Raw genomic sequence first — 19316 nt, 5'->3', positions numbered from 1 at the left:
CTCGTAAATCAACGCCGCCGCAGTTTTTACAGGCGCGCGTTACACACATCCACCGTACTAAAAGTGGCAATAAAAGGATGTTAGCCGGTGCAGAGCGCCGCGCTAGCGCGGTTAATGGCCGTGATTATTTGTAGTCCGCGTTTCGGACCAAGGAAGGTAGTTCATAGCACGCTTCCGTTTTACCTAAGGCACAGTTTTCCGATAATAATACGCGCGAATGGCCGCGCTGGCGGACGCGAAATTATACATTGGGCGTTGGGAAGGAAGGAGGCTCGAAAGGAAGATCATTAACCGCTTACGGTTAAACTCGAATCTGATTCGGGATAAGATTTACTACTTTCAGGTTCGCCATTTTTGACCGGCCATTTTGAATTTTGCAACAGCAACCTCAAATTTGAAATCAGCAAGTTCGAAAACTATTATAAAACATGAAAATAAATATTTTCCTCCGCTGAAAAAATTTAACCATTTTGATACTAATTTCTGCCAGTGAATAGAACCGCAAGAGGGTTAAAAGGACGAGTGCGACCCCCATTTCCGTCTTCTCCGTACAATCGTACGAACACAATTTAACGCGGCCGTTCGATTAATAATCGTATCAGTCGCGTGCGTGTATATATGCGGCCCGTCTTGAAATGATCGATTCTTACACGTGTATCAACGCTGCGGTCTCGATGCCTGAATTACGATATTACCCGTTAATTTCTGAGCCGACTTGTCACTCGCTACTCCGAGATAATGGATTCGCGGTGAACCGCAGCTCCGGCCTGCCTCGCTTCGGCTTAGCCGGCTCTTCGATTGATCGACGGATGAAGATTTGCCCGTTCCGCTGGAAAATTGCGACTTTGTTACGTACACTCGTTTGTAGAACAAGTGTTTTCAACACTCGCATTTCGACGTGTTTCCATGGCGCGTCCCACGAGAATCTGTCCATCGAATGAAGGAACGTATCTTCCGAGAATCACTTAGAAAGATTCTCCCATTGGACTAAGGCAGTGTTTCGAAATGCATCGAAAAAAAAGAAATTTATTCTAACTGTTTTGCAAACGAATGCACGTATGAGTCGTCGGGGAATATCGACGTAAATGGGGGGGAGGGGAGAAACGTGATTGAAATTGCGCATACCGGACATCGTGTGCGGAAAAAAATCTCCGCGTCATAAAAATTCCGCAACGCACGCACGCGTGTGCGTGATAGAGCAAGAGGATATCATTATTACCTCAATATCACAAATCGTGACTGCATTTGCACGTGCGGTAGCAAATTTTTCTGGAGGGAGGTCTGAGAAAATGCAGGATAAGGCATTCACGCGTTCGTCGTTATTTGGAAAATCCTTCCCGCCAACCACTTCGTATTCTTTTCTCACTCACGTAATTGTATAAAATACACATGGTTTGCTCCTTCTATCACACATTCGAAAAGTTGATTTTTCGTGAAATACGGCATGTGCGACGTCGGTAGCTGAAGCGTAAAAAAGTTATTCTTTTAGAGTGCGATGCGCGATGATCTTGCCGGTACATAAAAATAATTCTGACAATCCGTCAGCATCTCCACGGGATATCAATCTTGTACTTCACTCTTGTTGTACTCTGCTCTCTATGTAGAGCTGCGCCGAAGCAGCGTGAGAGAGTCCGGCAGTGCCTTAGCCCGTCTAATAAACAGTACGAGCGTGACTTAGGGATATTAAACATCGCGAAAACGTAACGATCAGTCACGAGTCGTTCGGAGAGAAGCGTGCTTCAACATCGATAGTATCGATTTGAGGACTATTTGCGAAAAGCGTATTATTGGATCGTTGATTCGGTCGTTTGAGATACCGTCCCTTTGGAGCCCCAAGTGCGTACCCGGAAATTCATTTTCATGCATGAGTTACACACACACACACACACACACGCACGCACGTATGTAATTGGCTGATGGAGGGGATATTGAGAATCGCGTTCGAGGACGATCATTTGCGGGGTAACAGATGCAAAGCGTCTCCCCGTGAATATGAGTATTTCATTCTGATGTTAACGTAAAGTTAACGCGTCCCTTGTAATTTCGAGGTCCCTCCTAGGGTCGGACAAATCATGGTTGAATATTCATACAATCTGTGAAATCATCCTCGTGCGTGACGATGAAATTTTGCGTGGGAGTGATCGTGCGACAGCCGTAGGGAAATAGCTATGTGTCCGCGTTTACGGTGTCATATGTCTCACGTAAGACGTCATGCACATTACGTGCTCATTCGAGAGGGCCTGTAAGGCGAACTGATATATATTTCAACGCTAACGTGCGCACTGAACGCTGACGTGTGGACGCATACACGCTTGCATTGTAATAGAATGGATTGTCCTTCGGCCGCCATAGCGCGATGTCCGCCAAACGGAGATGTGATTTTCGGACTTATTCAAGGGGGAATTACATGCGGAGCAGGCCGTTTTCAAAGCTATTTTTACAAATTTTCTTTAACAGAAACGGTGGAATCAATGGACTTGAAATTTGCGCAGTGTATTCATTAATGTTTAAAGTATAAAATAAATTTGTTACTATCTATATGGAAAGTACACATAAAACTTTAAACGCGTTTATCTGAAAACATCATTCTCTTAAACTGTCAACACGATTGCGTAAAAACCGAATAACTTGAAATTTTTGTACAATATACAGTAGACATGTAGTTTTCGCTCCTCAAACACAGTTATGTTTTATTTTATTCATTTTTTTTAAACATAATTATAAGTTGAAAAAAATTTCACTTTCGATACTTTTTTTTGTACAGTCATTATTTTTCCAAACTTGGCTTCACTGACTTCATTTTGGTACGGGCTATAGTGGCAACCGTATATTTTGAAAATCTTTCTCATTTTTTGGTTTCAGAGTAGTGAGAGGCTCGGAATTATGTCGACAGCAAACATAGAGCTTGCAAACGGATGACTGCATTTTTATTCATAATTACAAATTGGATCGGTTCTTATGATTCTATAAAATTTATTTTATATTTTGAATATTAATGAATATACCGTGAAAATTTCAAGTTCATTGATCTTATCGTTTCTGTCTCATTAGAAATCCTTTAATGAAAATTTAATATTTTTGAAACGATGAGAACGATGATAGTCAACGTCTAATAGCTACACTAATAACTTAAAAATCAGCTCTTTTTCTCCCCTTCTTTCTTTTTTCCTTTCATCTTTTCTCTGTGACTATGTAAATGCCCAGATCATATTTAAATATGAGAAAACAACAGCGTTACAAACGAGAATACAAATGTCGTCGTAAGGTGAGGCAAGTTTCTGAATATTTCGAGATATATGACTTAATCTCGCGCAGGTACGCATCTGTGGAAACAACATGGCTGATCCCGGGAAATGAACCATAAAATCCTGGAACACTAAACAGCACGATTTAAAGCATCGCCTGCGAAGGATCGGTGGAGGGAAAGGCGGAGAGATAAGAGAAATAGAGAGACTTATTGCAACCCTGGTAATTTGTGGAATGGAGTAAATAGCACGTATATATCTAAGACACAACAAACCGTCCGCAGTCCCAACTTAATGCTCCGAGTGTTAAATGTAGAAATTAGATAGATGGAAATTTCACGACCTTGTCCACGTTCGTGTAAACCGTGTGAACTCGAATGTGGCAAGGATCACAGTTCGATAATTTCTCAAAAAGATACTGCGGGCGAAACTTGGTGTATTCGTCCCCCCCCCCCCTCCTTTACGTCGCGATTGATTGTCACAAAGTGACAATCAAGAAGATTCAATTAGAAGCAGATCGAAGCGACCCAGTATCCAAAGTTGAGATAACGAAGGGACAAAGGTCAAGTGGAAAATATCCGACGGAGAACGATTGTCAAGCACTTTTGTTGCGGAGGATAAATTTTTCGCCTTTTCGCTGAAGCGAAATGCATCGAATCGCGTGATGTACATCTTCACTGTTGGAAAACTTCTCCGCAATTTGTATCCATTCCCGATTCGAATCTTTCGCTTCGTACACTCATATACTCGGGAGAAATTATCAACGTTCTGTAAAGCGTGTTTGCGGTGAAATATACAACGGGCTGCCGCCAGCTCCGTATTCCATAAACGAAGAATTACAGTTGTAAAGAGCTCCGCGGGCGAGAAGGGTTGTTACGCGCGGTATAATAATAAGAAGACAACGAATGAGACGCGCTCGTTTGTGAAAAACTTTCAGCGTTTTCTTAATGTTCGCTAAATGATAACTGTATAACTTTGTGGCGTATTTATTTGCCCCATCAAAGTTGCAGCAGTCTCATATTTACACGGAGCATTTATTTATCAAGCCTTTACGTTTCTCCGCAATTTAATTACGGCCGCTACATATCTTGCAATATATAATATTATAAATGTTTATATATATATATATATATATTTTATAATTATACGTAATGCGCGATAACGATACGACGTCGAGGTACGCGAGTTAAATTACAGCATGGCTCGAGCGCCGACGCCGGCTTAAAGTGCTTCGAGTTCTTCTCGCGATTGACAGTCGCGTCGATTCGTTTATTCACATATGCATTCCAGTGTTTAATCTGTTCGTCACTTTACCGGATATGTGCTTGAAAACTCGCATGACAAACAAGTCTCCGCAGAGTCCTTCGAAACACGGCGCGATCTCAAATAACAGAGAGAACATAGAGTACGTGAAGAGCAAGGGGATAGGAGGGAGAAGAGGGTGACGGGGAGGAAGAGACGACAAACTCGCTGTGTCCTACTTTGGCAACGGTATTATGTTTATGCGCTCTTATGGTTATTGATAACATCTAACTGATACACTTGGCGCCCTTTAATTCCGTCGTGTACGTATGTAATTATGCATAAGCGATATAACGAGCGAAATAACGTCGCCATCTCGCTCGAAATTAACAAATGATAGCGCAAAAGATCGCCGGTGACGGTCACAAACGAGGCTGATGCAGAAACTCGCGGTGGAATCAAGAACCCTTCAGCTTTCGATGCTTTATAGGCGTCATAGGACTTCGTTGAAAATTTCATAGCGCCGCGAAGTGGAGCGTAGAAGCGTGTTTCGGCCCTTTCCAGTTCGGTTTTGTAGGCGCTCACGAAATAGAAAGAAAAAAAGAAAAAAATCACCGTCACAAACCGCTTCTACGGTCGAGTGCTCGTAAAATTCGGAAACTCTGGGGACCGCCGAGCGGGCTTGGCTCTTCCGATGTTCGAAAGGAAATCGTTGATGTGCCGCATGTCCAACGGACGGGAGCACGTGGATGAATCCTTATCATTGAATAGATATCATAAATTCAGGTTATATGTGCGATGGATGCGTTATTTCATGCGTGATCGTTTATCGCAGCTGCTTTACTCGCGTTACTTGACACATTTTTGCACATTTCTAACAATTTATCGAACGGTCTAATGAAAATCTCGCGTGAACGAGCACTCATTACTGACACGCATCTGTCCGGTCGTCAGATTTTTTAATTTTTCGCTATTAATGCGCGGGAATTTGAAGAAAATTTCATTTGATTAATAACGGAACTTGCGAGAGAAAGAGGGAAAGGGAAAAAAGAGAGAAGGAGAAAACAGCATTTTCTCTGATCATTTTTTATTAATAGCAATTCTCTAAAAGAGGCAAAGCAAGTAATGTCAGAGTACTTAATCAGGGTAAATAGGTAATGATGTTCGAAAGTATGAGCGTCGAGAAGGTAAACTTTTAACCGGATTTCATAGTCGTCGGGCTCGTAACAAAACGCGCGTTAAAGTTCTCGGAGAATGTAACGAGTTCGGGGAGGTTTATCTGTCTACATTCTACTATGCTTCTTGTACATCGGCAAAAACCTCGTTCGGCATTCTACCGGTGAACGCAGAGCGACCGTAAAATTGTTTTTCGTTCGCGAGTATTTCTAACCGCTGATGTATGTGGGTGTGTGTGAAAACTTTGGAAATGAATGGATTACCGAAACGCGACGACCGAACGCCGGCGCGTTTTTCGCCGGGATCGCGCGAGTTGTAATGAGAGTCATTAAAAACCGTTAATTAGCCATTAATTAGCCCGTAAGGACGCAGTCGCTGCTGTTCTTTATCACGCTGTACAAACGTCCGCCGACGATCGTGATTTTTATCTCTTTCATTCGGCGAGATTTTACTTTCACGAAATTTATAAAAATGTGCACACACGTGTGTAATTTTCGTGCTGATAAAATCTTGCTTGTACGACTTACCTCGCAGAAAACACGTTGCGCCAATCGCGTCGAGAAACTACCGATGATAATTCGGGTGTCCAGTTCCTGTAATTAAACGAAACGGCAGTTTGTACATCTCACGTACGTACTTTTCATCGCAAGTTTTGGTAGAATAGAACATCACTAATACTGTGTGATAAACGTTGATTACAGTCGCCGATATTAATAAAGCGAGAGCGAGAGCACGTTGGAAATCTTATTCGTCGTAGTTGAACATTAATCCAAATTAAATTTTCATTCCGAGCTTTCTTACGGCTATGGATATAAACAAGCATTATTTTTTCTCTCTCTCTCTCTCTCTCTCTCTCTCTCCCTCTCTTTCTTTTTTCTCTTTCTCTCTTTCATCTCAGCCGTCTTCGAAGTGCGAGATTGAATCGTTCGTTTGCACGATCAGAAATTGGGTTAATTCGCGTACATTAATGCCGCGAATACGAATCTAATCCCAATGCGTCCGTATCGCACCAATCGATATCTCAGGTTGCGTTCACTCCGCGAAAACGAACTTTGCATTTCAAAGGAGGCGAATTACAGTCAAAAGACAGCCGCGCCCCGAACCACCGGCCGAGATCGGCCGGAGCTTCCGGCTGAACCACGACCTTCCGGCCGGATCTAACTGCGCGAAACGATCGTTACAAATGCTCGTCGTCGAGTCGTTGAGAAGCGAGCAGACGACCAAGTGGCGGAGAAGAAGGAGGAGGAAAGCGGAGGTGGAGAAGGAGCGGGAAGACAGGCAGAGAGAGAGAGAGAGAGAGGGAGAGGCAGAGAGAAAGAGAGAGAGAATAAAGAGACGGATAGAGAGAGAAAGAACAAGGCGACGTTTAAGCGCGACTTACCTTCAAAGTTCGCAGCTGCTCCTTGTAATCGTTCTCGGCGAACGTGATGGTGGCGGAGCACGTGATATTCGCTTGCTCCAGTTCCGTGACCAAATCGTTCACCGCCTGAAACAGAGAGGCGCGTCATACACGTGTGCGGCGCGAGGAGGCGATGGAGGAGAGACGACGACGGTCAACGACAAACGCGCGAGTGACATTTGTTCACCTCGTGCTATTTAGACGAGGTAAGAGTCTCTCAGACATCACCTTTACAAATACGTGTCATACGTCACAGGCAGCGCACGTGCGACAGGACGTGTGCGCTTCGTTACTCGAAAAGAATAGCGCCGTTTCGTTCGTTCGTCTGTGTGTTCGAATTTACGTTTGTGTCGTTCGAATTTACAAGATTCCGAACACGCTCCTTCCCAAAGGATACGCCTCGTTTGTATCATACGACTTTAATTACCGTCGCGCATCGTTTGTATCCCGCAAATTGTCAAATCAGCTATTACGTATGCATGCGTGTATCTTCCATGATTTGAACGCGCGCGCGCGTACGGGGTTTTCTTAGATTATACATACGTGTACATGTACATACATTTCTATACACACATGTGTGTCTACACGCGTGTTTGGATACAAGTCGTTTGTCTTGAAAGCGCCGTAAGCTCGGTTCGAAAACATTTGCATTTTAACGAAGCGCGGGTGTAAACTGAAGCGCGACGCGTCGTCGATCGTCGCGACGTTCGCGAAATCGCGCTCGAATCGCGTCGGCGCTCACGCTCGACCGGATGACTGATGCGTCCAGTGAGAAATCTTCAGGTTCGACTTTCCCCGCGACTAAATCCGCATCGGAGCTCGGGGGAGAGAATGGTGGACGGAGGCAGGGCGAATCAGCGCGAGTTTCGCTCAGGTATCCTGAATGTGACAGTTACATCGGCGTGCCGCAACGAGAATTGCCGCTCTTGTCGCCGATTTATTGCCTCGCTGTCGTGTTTCGAAATGACCGTTCCGCTTAGCGCGGCGCTCGTGGCTTTATTCATTACATATTCGCGGCGTGCATTAAAGCCGGACGTGCGCGGTGTAGCTTCCGTTACAATGTAACGACGGAAATTGATCGGGAATTAACCAAAACGCGACACCCGAATGCCGGTTAGCCGCGCGTGCGATACAAATCGAAAGTTAATTAAAGCCGACATGACGGGAACTTTACTACAGACCGCAGGTCACACTCCAACGACGGGGCGGGGGGGGGACGGGAGGGGGGAGGAAGCAGGGACGGACTTCGGCGCGATGCGGCTCGCAAATCTCGCAATTAAATACGCGGTCGCGCGAGACAGCGATATACACGTATAAATATGTCGCGCGAACCGCGGCCGCGTTATCGTCTACTCTTGCGCTGCGCTTGGCGCTATTTCGGCTATCGAATTTCATCTCATCCGACCCGGATGTTCGCGTCGTGAAACGCGCCGATATGCCACCGGATATACGCGTGTAAGTGAAAATTTTCGCTGTGAATTTCAATTGCGATTAACGTCAACCGCAGCAGCATCTGAGCGCGGCTCTTCGCGCGAGAACCGGTCGATTTTTCGCGTCTCCCCCGATTGAAAACAATTTTGGTCAGTCCGCGTTGATTAATGATATTTCATGCTCTCACGCTTTCTCCCCTCCCATCCTCTTAAACTCCATAATGTAAAAATTATGAAGCATCGTCAGTTATACGTCAACTTCATTTATGACTCTGCAAAAAACGACATGTACACGTACATCCCCAAGAAGCTTCTCGGGCTGAGCGAAGGTGAATTTAAAAGTAGTTGTGCGCGGCTCCGACGGGAAACGCGACGTGATGGGTGTATATATGTCGCGGAGTATACGTATACGTGTCACGGTACGAGCTATTTCCGGTGCGGTTTATTAAAATGACGGGAAACCGCCGGAGCTCGAAGCTGTCCCGATAAATTCGTCCCGCGAATTCGGCTCACTCGGTTCATTCGCGGCTCATTCCTTACGGTCTACTTACCAAGGAATACATGTCGCCCGTTTGCGAGAGCGCCGTAACGGTGTCCCATCCGAAGTGTTTGATCAACGCTATCCTGGCGGGATTGTGACTGGAGTCCGGTGCGACGGTGCGGAGGAACAGGGGGAACTCGTTGGAATCCGAGAGGGCCGGCGCTGTCGAACCAAACGATACTTGAATCACGTTCCAATAGGGCACAATTTTGGCCAGTGTCTCGGTAACTTCAGAACAAGCGGTGCCGAGCAGGAACGGCATCAGATGCTTTTTCCTCGTCGAGTAGAGCGCGTGAAAGAATCTGTCAACAGCCACACCGGAATCGCACTGAAAGCAGAGAGAGACGAAGACGGGCTTCGTGTGAGAATAGCTATTGGATACGTATATACTCGATGTCTCTTTTTTTACAAGTATATCCGGCTAGAGTTAAATTCGTCTGCTCGCGGAGAGGGTGAGAGAGAGAGAGAGAGAGAGAGAGAGAGAGAGAAAATTCGGTGAATTATTTGCCGCGAAAACGTATATCGCGCGTTAATTACCGGGATGACATTGAAACTCGCGCTTACCTTACGAATCGAAGCGTCCCTGTCCGAAGGAGATTCAGGGTCGTTCGAGTGCCGCGAAAAAAACCGGGTGAAAAGTCAAGTGTCATTCGTACATCGGCGTGTGCGAGACCTCAAGTTGCCTGAGCGGAGTGAGCGATTACAAGGGACGTCGTTACCATTATTGTGAAGAAAGCGCGAAGTATCGCGCGTTCTTCGAGCTGCGAACGGGTGGCGGCCCGGTAAGATGAGTGAGAGAAAGACCTCTAGCGCGCCGTAACGAGCAATTATTCAACGCGAATGGAGCTTGGGCGAACTCGAAAGAGCGCGGAACAAAAAAAGCTCGAGGGTTTCCGCGAGCGGATCTCGCGTAGGACTGCGAGCTGCGAGAGGAAGCAGGGACTCCTCGATCCAACTTTTACACGAGTGCTACCTACTCCACGTCTTGTTACGTTTTCATTGGGTCTCTCCGAGTGGATGCTTTCGGAAGTTGGAAGTCGACCAATCGTTCTGGACGAGGAGGAATTGAGCCCTTAGCGCATCCCTCTCCATTCGACGATATGAGAGTGGTTTTTTACCCAAAAAAGGGGAAAAAGGAGAAAATAAAAAAAAGACTGTATCAGAGGCCGACACGGTACGCGTTCATAATTTAGTCCGGTGCAATTAAAGTTCGAGAACGCCGCGGATATCCAGCGTCGAGAGCTCGAGGCAGCGAACATATCGCTTGCGCGAACATACCGCGGGGAGTCGGCGATATGAAAATACGGCGGCGTACGAAAGTTTTCAGGATGGAATCAAAGTGAGAACCTATTTTCCAAGGGCGCACGTCGCTGGCCCGTCATCTTTGCGGCACGTTCCCGGCGATATTCTGAATACGCGACTACCGGCTTAACGAACGACGTGTGTCATGCATATCCATGACTTTCGCGAGATCTCTGTTTACGGGAGACAATCAGCTTGCGTAAACTCGCGTTCGGCACTCACCGGTGATGTTGATTGAACCTTACATTCGCTCATTTCTACGTCTACGGAGGACAAATTAATCATCGTAAAAGAGAAAAAATAACACTTGAAGCACGATTGCAGGACTCGAAAACCTGTTGCGTATGAAATAAGGCGAAAATCGCCCGCCGCTCAGCAGCGAGAACGATACACGCGTAATACGGATATTTTTCACGATGACGGAAGCATTTTCGAGCTATAAATTTTTCAGTCCACGAGTTGCCCGGCTAATTTATAATTTACGAAGCATTTACAATTTACGAGGCATTTATAATTTGCGAAGCATTCATAACTTACGAGGCATAAAATATTGGACAAATAAGTACTATAAAAATAAGCGGTTTGCACGGTGATGAGAATTACATATGTATACGTTCAATGATGATTTCACGTGCTAACATTTGCTCATACGAATTCAACGAAAATTTCGTCTTCTTATGTATACAAAAACGAGGTAGATGGAATTATTCGCACTCGAATATCGGGCTTGTACAAATAGGTGGAAAACGCTGCATTCCCCTTGCAATCGATCCGTGTTGTGCAAGTACGAACCTTACATCGATCATAATTCATCTGCGATGATTAAGATGTCAGCCATGCTTCAAACTGCGGTTGACATATATTCTGCTTCTCGTGTCAGTTGTCAAATTAGCGCGATAGATACGGTTGGTTCGTAATGAATATCGTTAATTGCGTCTCTGCAATGGGCGACTCGTAATGGAGCTATAATACCTCTTCACTAGCTCTCACTCAGTAATTTACATAATGATATCATTTTATTCTCTTCACTTTATTAATGGATGAGAATCACAGAGACCGTAATAACTCAACATCAACGTGGTCAGCATTAACGTCACGCAACTAATAATTCAATTTTTATCTTCTCAGATAAGAAGAAGACGCAATTGTGCAAGACGATTGATCACATCTCAGCGATCTCAGCAAATTCCAAACTCACAAGGATATCAATATGCACACATCTGCGATCTTTTTACATTATCTCCTCTCGATACAATTGCGCGAAATAAATTAAATTAATTTCCAGAAACATAAAGAAAATTGCCCACTATTTCTTTGCACTTTTTCCATTGCAAATGGCGTTTTGCAATTTTGCAATATTACCAACGCAAGTCCAGAACATTCTTTAATTCCGGGAGAAAATTAGTCAATTCCGAAACGTCAGAAGACTGAAAACGCGTTAACGTTAAGAAACTTACGGAACGCGAAATTTCTTCTGCTGCCGCGTTGATAGCTAATAATAATACACTTGACCACGCTGATCGCACGCGCGTGCGCGCTGCGGCTTTAAAGGACCAGAACACGTGCGCGCGGTGCACAGCACGCCAACGCAGCGTTTATTAAGACTGAGCACGCCGGACTTTCTAAAGAACCGTAATTCTCGTGAGCGAATCGAGTTAGCGGCATGAATCCAAAGGCAATCTCCTTAGCGTGCGGTCTCGTATGTGTTGCTCTTTTATTATTAGAAGCCTTTAAAGAGAGGAGTGTTGCAACTAAACGTCGCGATAAATCTCAACCGAGAAACTCGCTGCAGGAGACACTCTCTTTCGCTCCCTTTCATCCGCGCGACTCGCAAACCGTTCTTTGCGCGTCGGTACATAATACTTCCCCCTTTTTTTTGTTTTTCAGCATTATACGAGTGAAAATATTTTTAACTAATAGCCGGATTAAGACAGAACTTCGAGGCGAGGAAAATCATAGAAAACGCCGGATTTGCGACCATGATATTACGTGGAACGAAAGCGTTAAAATTGCTGTAAGCGTAAATTGGATTAACACTTGCACACCGCAGAGACAAACGGATCGCGAGTTAAACCGCAAATTGCCCCCTTCTTGTAAACACCGATGACAGCTTTGTGGTTTAATGTTCCGTGTCAGCAGACACTGTAACGCCGCCGAGGAGGAAAGAAGCGCAGCCGACGCGCGAATCTGACAGCCGCGATGGCGCGGAGCCTTCGTGATAAATTGCTATTATCTTGAACGATAGAGAGGATCAACGGTGAGAAAAAGCGGTATCGACACGGTGACGAATGGAAATGGATTCTCGCGCGTACTCCGCCGTAAAATATGCGCGACTCGCGTCCGCCGGTGAGACCGAGTTAAAAAAGAGACCTCCCGGCCGAAGCGAGACTCTCTTAGAAAATATCTGACTCACCTTCCGCCGCGAAACCGCGCATTTATACGCGCGGTCTGCAAACATTTCTGCGCGACGAGTATTTGTTTCGGAAACTCTCTCTCTCTCTCTCTCTCTCTCTCTCTCTCTCTCTCTCTCTCTCTCTCTCTCTCTCTCTCTCTCTCTCTCTGGCGCTCGAATAACGCACAGCTCGCGTTTGTTCTTGCGCGATGCATTCGTCGGTGTGTTTATATCGTAAAGCGGCGGAGAGCGCGGATCGAGCGGCGGCTTACATTTTTGCACTTTACATTTTTGAGATTCGGACCGTCGAGATGTAGGGCGCGCGCGAATATCCGGCATAAATGCGCGATAGTATCGCGGCCGTTGCCACCATTGTTGTCACTATCGACAAAGTTGGCTAATGTTTTGCGACGGGCGCCCTCTCTCCCGAGAGAGGAGGGATCTCTCGGCGAGAGGACGAGATTCGTATCTACTCGTAATTGCCAGCGACACTCTTTTCAAACTTCTCCTCAGCTTTAACCGATAGCTTCCGATATTTCGAAATGTACGGCGAACGTGTCGCCCTTTTTCTCGTTGTTTAATGGCGCCCGCTCGCTCGTCTTCCTTCAACGTGGGACAACCCCCGTGGGAGATGGTATCTTCGCTGTTTTGTTTCCCGCGCGTGCTCTCCAAATAAACTATGCATGATGATTGCCGGCCTTTATTGCCGCTGAGGTGTCGTGCCGGTTGAGCGCCACTATATATCGGTAATCTTTCCTCAACTTATTCACCGCGGTTGGCTATTTTTTATCGTTCACGCGATGTTTGCGAGCCGTTGTTGCGCGTGGACACGTCGGCGAGCGTGTAACACCTCGCATACCAAGGGGAGCTGAAAGCTCCAATATCTTTCACATCTTTCTCCTCTCACGAGGATTGCCTACGTTGCGATGAGGAAAGCCGCGCTCATGTAGAACTTGACGTTTGTTAACTAATTTCTTACCCCCAGTTGCTCGACGCTTGCTTCTCCTTGCAAATATCCGCGTGTTATTCGCGAGACGGGAGGCGAATGGAAAATTGCGAAAACTGCATGCACCGCCGTGAAAAAGGAGAAAAAAAACTCGAGGACGGTTCTTACGTGTCGCTCCACTTTGCCGACTTTTGTGGGGAACAAGATTTGAGGAAAAAGAGGCCGAAGCGGCGGTGGCTCGGCCCGCGTCTTTGCGGAAAGCTATACGCTCCGCGTACTCCACCTTGCACGCACACGCGATTTTGCAGCAGCGCGACATACACGTGCCGTCGTGAGAGATCTCGCGGCACGCGAGATTTGATGAGAACGTCACTCCCAAGTGCTGCGCGTTTTATGCGTTTTATGTCCGTATAGCGTTCGATCGCTGCGAACTGTCTGCGATCCCCGTCAAACGTTTTCGCGCGGCGGAAAGCGACACGGTACAAACCGTTCTTCAACATTTCCGCCTCTCTCACCTACATATATACGAGAATCTCAGAAGAGTGCCTTTATCCCTTTCAGCGCATCTATGTCGAATAAGCCCTTTAGAAACGTCAGACAATGAACGTCCCCGTCGCCTAGTGCTCCGAGATCGTCGTATCGACGTCGAACGGCAAAACACAATCCGCCGCGTAGAGTATCCGCCGATAGTTCCCGCGCGATACCGACGATGCGTGGCACGCGCGCGCGCGCGCGCCAGCTTTGAGAATCGAACCGCTTCGAAGCCGAATGGGGATGTGATCGAGACAATGGTCGCACGACGAGGAGGCGCGTTTTGTGCGGCGTGTTCTTGTCGAGGGGCTTGGACGTGCGCCGGGACAATGATACGTGGGGAAGTAGCGGCTGAAGACGGCGAGGAATAAGCTCGGGGCTGGTAGCGCGCGGAGACTTTTGGCAGATCGATGCGCTGACCTAGCAGCAGGTGCGTCGGAGGGATGTTACCGTTGATATCTTCTTCTTCGGGCATTCTTCATCCGCTGCTCGCTTCTCTCTCTCTCTCTCTCTCTCTCTCTCTGATATCCTCCGGAAGCCACGGGCATCGCTAATGCCGCGCGGCATACGTTGCGTGGGATCGCACCTTCGTCCGTCATGAGTCCGTGCGAGCTTGTCTAAGTGGACGAAACCTCTCGTTGGTCGGGCTCGTGGAATCTGTTCTGCGGTTAGAAGCACGGAAGGAACAATCGGGATAATGTGCAATCGGCCGGCCTGGATAGCCGCCAGAACGCCCGCCGAAATGCGGCCGGAACGCTGCGCATGCTACACCCCGCGCATGGCGCGGCTTTATCATCCCCTGTTGCTGTGAAACCGCGCGCAACAACTCGCATGAATCACTCGCCTGGCCTTTCAACTTCTTGGCGGAACAATACGCGCCAAGCGAGCACATGCGATAACGCGTGTTCTCGCTCGCGCGCGGCGTCCACTCCGGTGTTCACTCGGTGTGAAGCACCGGCTTGTAATTGCGCTTCGATTTAATATACATAACTCACGCACCCGCCTGCTGGAGGGAATGGAAGAGTAGCCGAGAGCGACGTTTGCGACGCAAGGATAAACGAAATTTCTTTTTCCCGATCTCTCTCTCTCTCTCTCTCTCTCTCTCTCCTTCCTGATTAGCGTCATCGTTGGATGGACCCAGGGACGAAGCCGGAGCGAAGCGGGGCTGCGCTTGTTTCACTCGGGCACCGTCCCTCTTTCTTCGTCGCCTCTGTTTCTTCAGTTTCGCTCCCCCGTCCCCTCGCCAAATGAGATTTCCATGGGACAATTTCTTCGAGCGAAATCGTTTTACGATCGCATCCCCAGCGTCAATAAGGAAAATCGAATGGACACGGTGACAATGTAATTTTAAACCCATCAATCAGAATGTATGCCAACGTTCTATGATGGATGCTCGTGGCGAAGCGGGGCTCGCGGGGAATATAAAGGGTAAAAACATTACAATTTTATCGTAGCTGCACGCTCTCGCGTGCTCCTTTTACATATCTCGGTTTCCTCGTTCCCCTTCTATTCCGTCGCACGAAAATCGATCGCGACCCGGATCACGTGGCTCTATCGACAGTGCAAGATCGATACGCGGTAAGAATGATTTTAGAAGAGCCGGCGAAGAGAGAGAAGAGAGAAGAGAATCCAAAATCGCAGCCTAAATGCGGTCGGCACGGGTAACCGTTGTCGTTGCGTCGCTCGTGAATCTCTCCGATACAAAAGGACATCGCTTCTATTTTTGCCCGGCGATTCTCATCGCTCGGCTGCATTCCGTGCCATTGTCTCATTCTTGTTTTGTCCCGAGATATGCGCCTCCCTCACCGTCCATTATCGCGCGCGCGCGGCTAGCGTGTCGTCCGCTTGAAGAAACGGCAGCACGGTGCCTTATCGGCAATTGCCGCTGCGGCTAATGTTTTTCCGCCACGTGTATGCACTTTTCACTCTGCTAACTGCTTATTTTGCCGTCGACTTTTATTGACGTATATACATTTATTTATTTATTTATTTATTTAGACACGAACATCTTGAAACATGGCGGGGCAATCGAAAATATCTCGCACCCGCGTGGGCGAACGCCTACTTCGCAATCTTCGTTATTCATTTCAATCCTTTTCATAAACTACACGGGAAAACCTTGCCTCTTCTTTATTGGGGCTCGTTTCGTTTGTCGCGCGCTTCATCTCCATCTTTATTCAGTCTGTTTTTTCAGTCACTCGCGGAAGGCGGACGGAGATTGTAGGCAGCGACTGTCGCACAAATCTCTCGCGATAGCACCGTTGCTATGAAAGAATGCCGAAGAAGACCCCGTTGAATATTCCACATTCGTATGCCTGTTCTCATTCTCGACTTGCGACTCCGCCGTCGTCATTGCTCAGATTGTCGGGATTGTTTATTAAGGTATAAAGTCGCACGCTGGCAGCGATGTGTCGCGGGCCGATATTTTTTCATTCAGTGGAGAAAAGTCCTTCCGGGGTGAGGATCTTGGTTCCCTCTTCGAGGGATTCGTCTCGCGATGAGCAAGAGAAACGTTTCGAAACACACGTCGTGTTTACACACATAACGTTAATTTCTCCGAGAAGCATAACTGTTGCGAGAATTCGATTGAATCATGGCAGTGTTTCGCGGTCCGCGATTCGTAGAGACAAACATTTCACGACGACTGTGCGAGTTTCATGTAGAATTTTCGCGACGCAATCACGCCCGTAAAATAGTACGATCGAGGAGGGAAGTATCCTGTTGCACGGTGCAATTGAAATCGGCGAAATTGCGCGATTTAAGATGTAACTCGAATCCGCGCGAACCTTGGCATTTCCAAGAAGACGATGCGCGGTGTCTTGCTAGGCGAACGGTGTATTGGCATGTGATTGCGCGGACCGTAATATTCCTCTCTCTTTCTCGATGAAATGACATTAATTATCCTCCGCGCGGGAGCGCACGACAGGACGACATTGCATCGCCACTGGCGCTTCTCTCCAGAAAAAATCGAATTGGACCGAAATCCGTGAAATTCTATCAGCCACGGTTGATTTGCAATTTAATGAGTGTTTGCAAAAAATCCTTGACATTTCCCTCCCCTCGCTGCGCGGCAAAAATCCTTGAAGGATTTCATGAGCGGCAGCCCTTACCCTAACCGCAACTCAGACTTTCAATTCAACATGCTCCGGTCGTATACGCGCGAAAACGCGTGCTCGTAAGGACGGACCCGAAGGCGGTAGACCCGAAGCTAGAATGAAAATTCTCCTCCTTTCTCTTTCTCTCCCTCACCCGCCCACTCCCTCCCCCTTCGCCTGTCACTCCCTCTTTTCCGCTACGCGACGGAGAAAATAATCAGTGCTTCAGATAAGTCACCGGGTTAAGAGGTCTCGTTCAGATGAGGCTTGAGAAAGTAACATATAATACCAGGATTTAGATAATACCGATGGAGAAATTGCGTCCCTTGCGAATTTGCCGGCGGGTGCAAGTTTTTCTCGTCACTCGGCACGTGGGGGGGGGGGGAGGGAGGGCGGGGGGAAGAGTGACACGTTAAAATATCATCTTCGTCGTCAAGTTCCTCCCGACGTGCGTCGTAGCGCGTATTTATATTAATTGGGATCATGTCTGCGCGTTGCTGAGAGACTTGATAAATGCGCCGACGATGAAAACTTCCCGCAAAGTACTGCCGAGTGGTGTCACACGCGCGTAGCGTACATCAGTATTAATTATATCGCGTATTCGAGTCACGCGAACGTTCGTATAATGTGTTTTCAGAAAGCAATTGAACAATCTGGCGAATCTGTATCAGGTTAGCATTCCGCGCGGCACGCGATCTCCACGCGATTGCAATTAACAAAGACAATAATTGGTATTACACGTAATTAATATTGAGGAATGTCGCACGTCACACGTTCAACGGCGCCGTGAACTCGGTGTGACGTGTGTCCCATTACGCCGGCAATAATTATAATATTGCCAACTTAATTCTCCGTAACAAGGTAACGGGCAAGGTAACTGTAGCGCCTCGGCGATATATAATGCGGTGCATTTAAATGAGACGGTTTAAAGTACAAGGGACCGTTAAGATATACATGGTTTTCCCCTTGAACGATCATGCATAAGATTTGAATTTATTAATAAAGTTACTCTCGCATAGAAGCCTTCGTAAAAAGATTATAAGCTGGTTTCACCTGAAATTACATCATTAATGGAACGTGCGCGGTGACGTAAGTCAGACATACAGTTGGGAGACGAGAACTTTCGAGAAATGTAGAAGTGCGGCAATAATGATGATTGCAGTAATAACGACGAGACCAGCGGCGAAGTGTCGCGATCGGGATTAACACACCTCGTAATTAATATCCGTCAGAGCAGATGTAATATCTTTCTTTGATGTTACAACGGATCCGAGCGATACTTATTAGCTGTTCACAGGTCGACTTCTCAGAGAAGATCCAGGGATTGCGTGGAAAGAGAATTTTCCACGAGCGGATAATAGCGGGAGGGCAGATCAAACGAGATGGACTGGTAACGAGAGAGAGAAACGTGCGGGGAACGCACGAAAAAGCCAAAACGCTGCGGTCGCGCGTAATTGTCCTCGATTCTTTAAATTGGAGGGGAATCTCACTATTCTCAAAACGAATTTTCGCGCTCGGGCTTCCTTTGATTGAATTCCGCACCGCTGACTTTCCTCGGTTTCACATCGTATCTAGAATGTCGACGATGTGAGCTCCGAGAGTCTCCCTATCCTGTGAGCGCTCTAAAAAGGAAAAAGAACTTTTTCCGGATCCCCGGTGCGCAGCACAACCGCAATAAAAACCCGGTGAGTGCGATAACGTATGAAAATTTATGATATCTCCTGTCATTTCCCGGAATTATCAGAGAGGACAGTGCGGCCAGAGCCGTGTGTAGTAGTTTAAGACAGTAATTGGTCAGACAGCGGCAGTACGTATGATCATTCGCGTCTGTAAACTTGATAGAGAAGGAAGCGCTCGACTTGCTGGAGTTTAAAATACGATTCCTCGCAAAGTTCTTGCGTAATGAAAATCTCGGGGGAGCGGTGAAACTTTGCGGGTGAATTACGAGAGGTTCGCTTTCATCGTCTTTATCAATGTAAGTTGTTGCAGGGTCGCATTCGCGCGGCATCGCATGTTC

General features: G+C 47.0%; 1 protein-coding gene across 2 annotated transcripts in view; it reads right to left on the bottom strand.

Annotated features, from left to right (window-relative positions):
* Positions 1-19316, bottom strand: part of GABA-B-R3 (gamma-aminobutyric acid type B receptor subunit 3) — a 66365-nt gene that overhangs the window by 28183 nt on the left and 18866 nt on the right. For both annotated transcript variants that reach the window (XM_025304167.1, XM_011150153.3), the window contains exons 3-5: positions 9044-9361; positions 7045-7149; positions 6191-6256 (exon numbers count right to left, since the gene is read on the bottom strand). In XM_025304167.1, the coding sequence (XP_025159952.1) occupies positions 6191-6256; positions 7045-7149; positions 9044-9361 (489 nt within the window). The remainder of the gene's footprint in view (positions 1-6190; positions 6257-7044; positions 7150-9043; positions 9362-19316) is intronic.

Source organism: Harpegnathos saltator, unplaced genomic scaffold (genome assembly GCF_003227715.2).
Source record: "Harpegnathos saltator strain DR-91 unplaced genomic scaffold, Hsal_v8.6 scaffold594, whole genome shotgun sequence".
Lineage (NCBI taxonomy): Eukaryota > Metazoa > Arthropoda > Insecta > Hymenoptera > Formicidae > Harpegnathos > Harpegnathos saltator.
The sequence above is the reverse complement of the archived record's forward strand: the minus strand, read 5'-3'. Positions and strand labels throughout refer to the sequence as shown.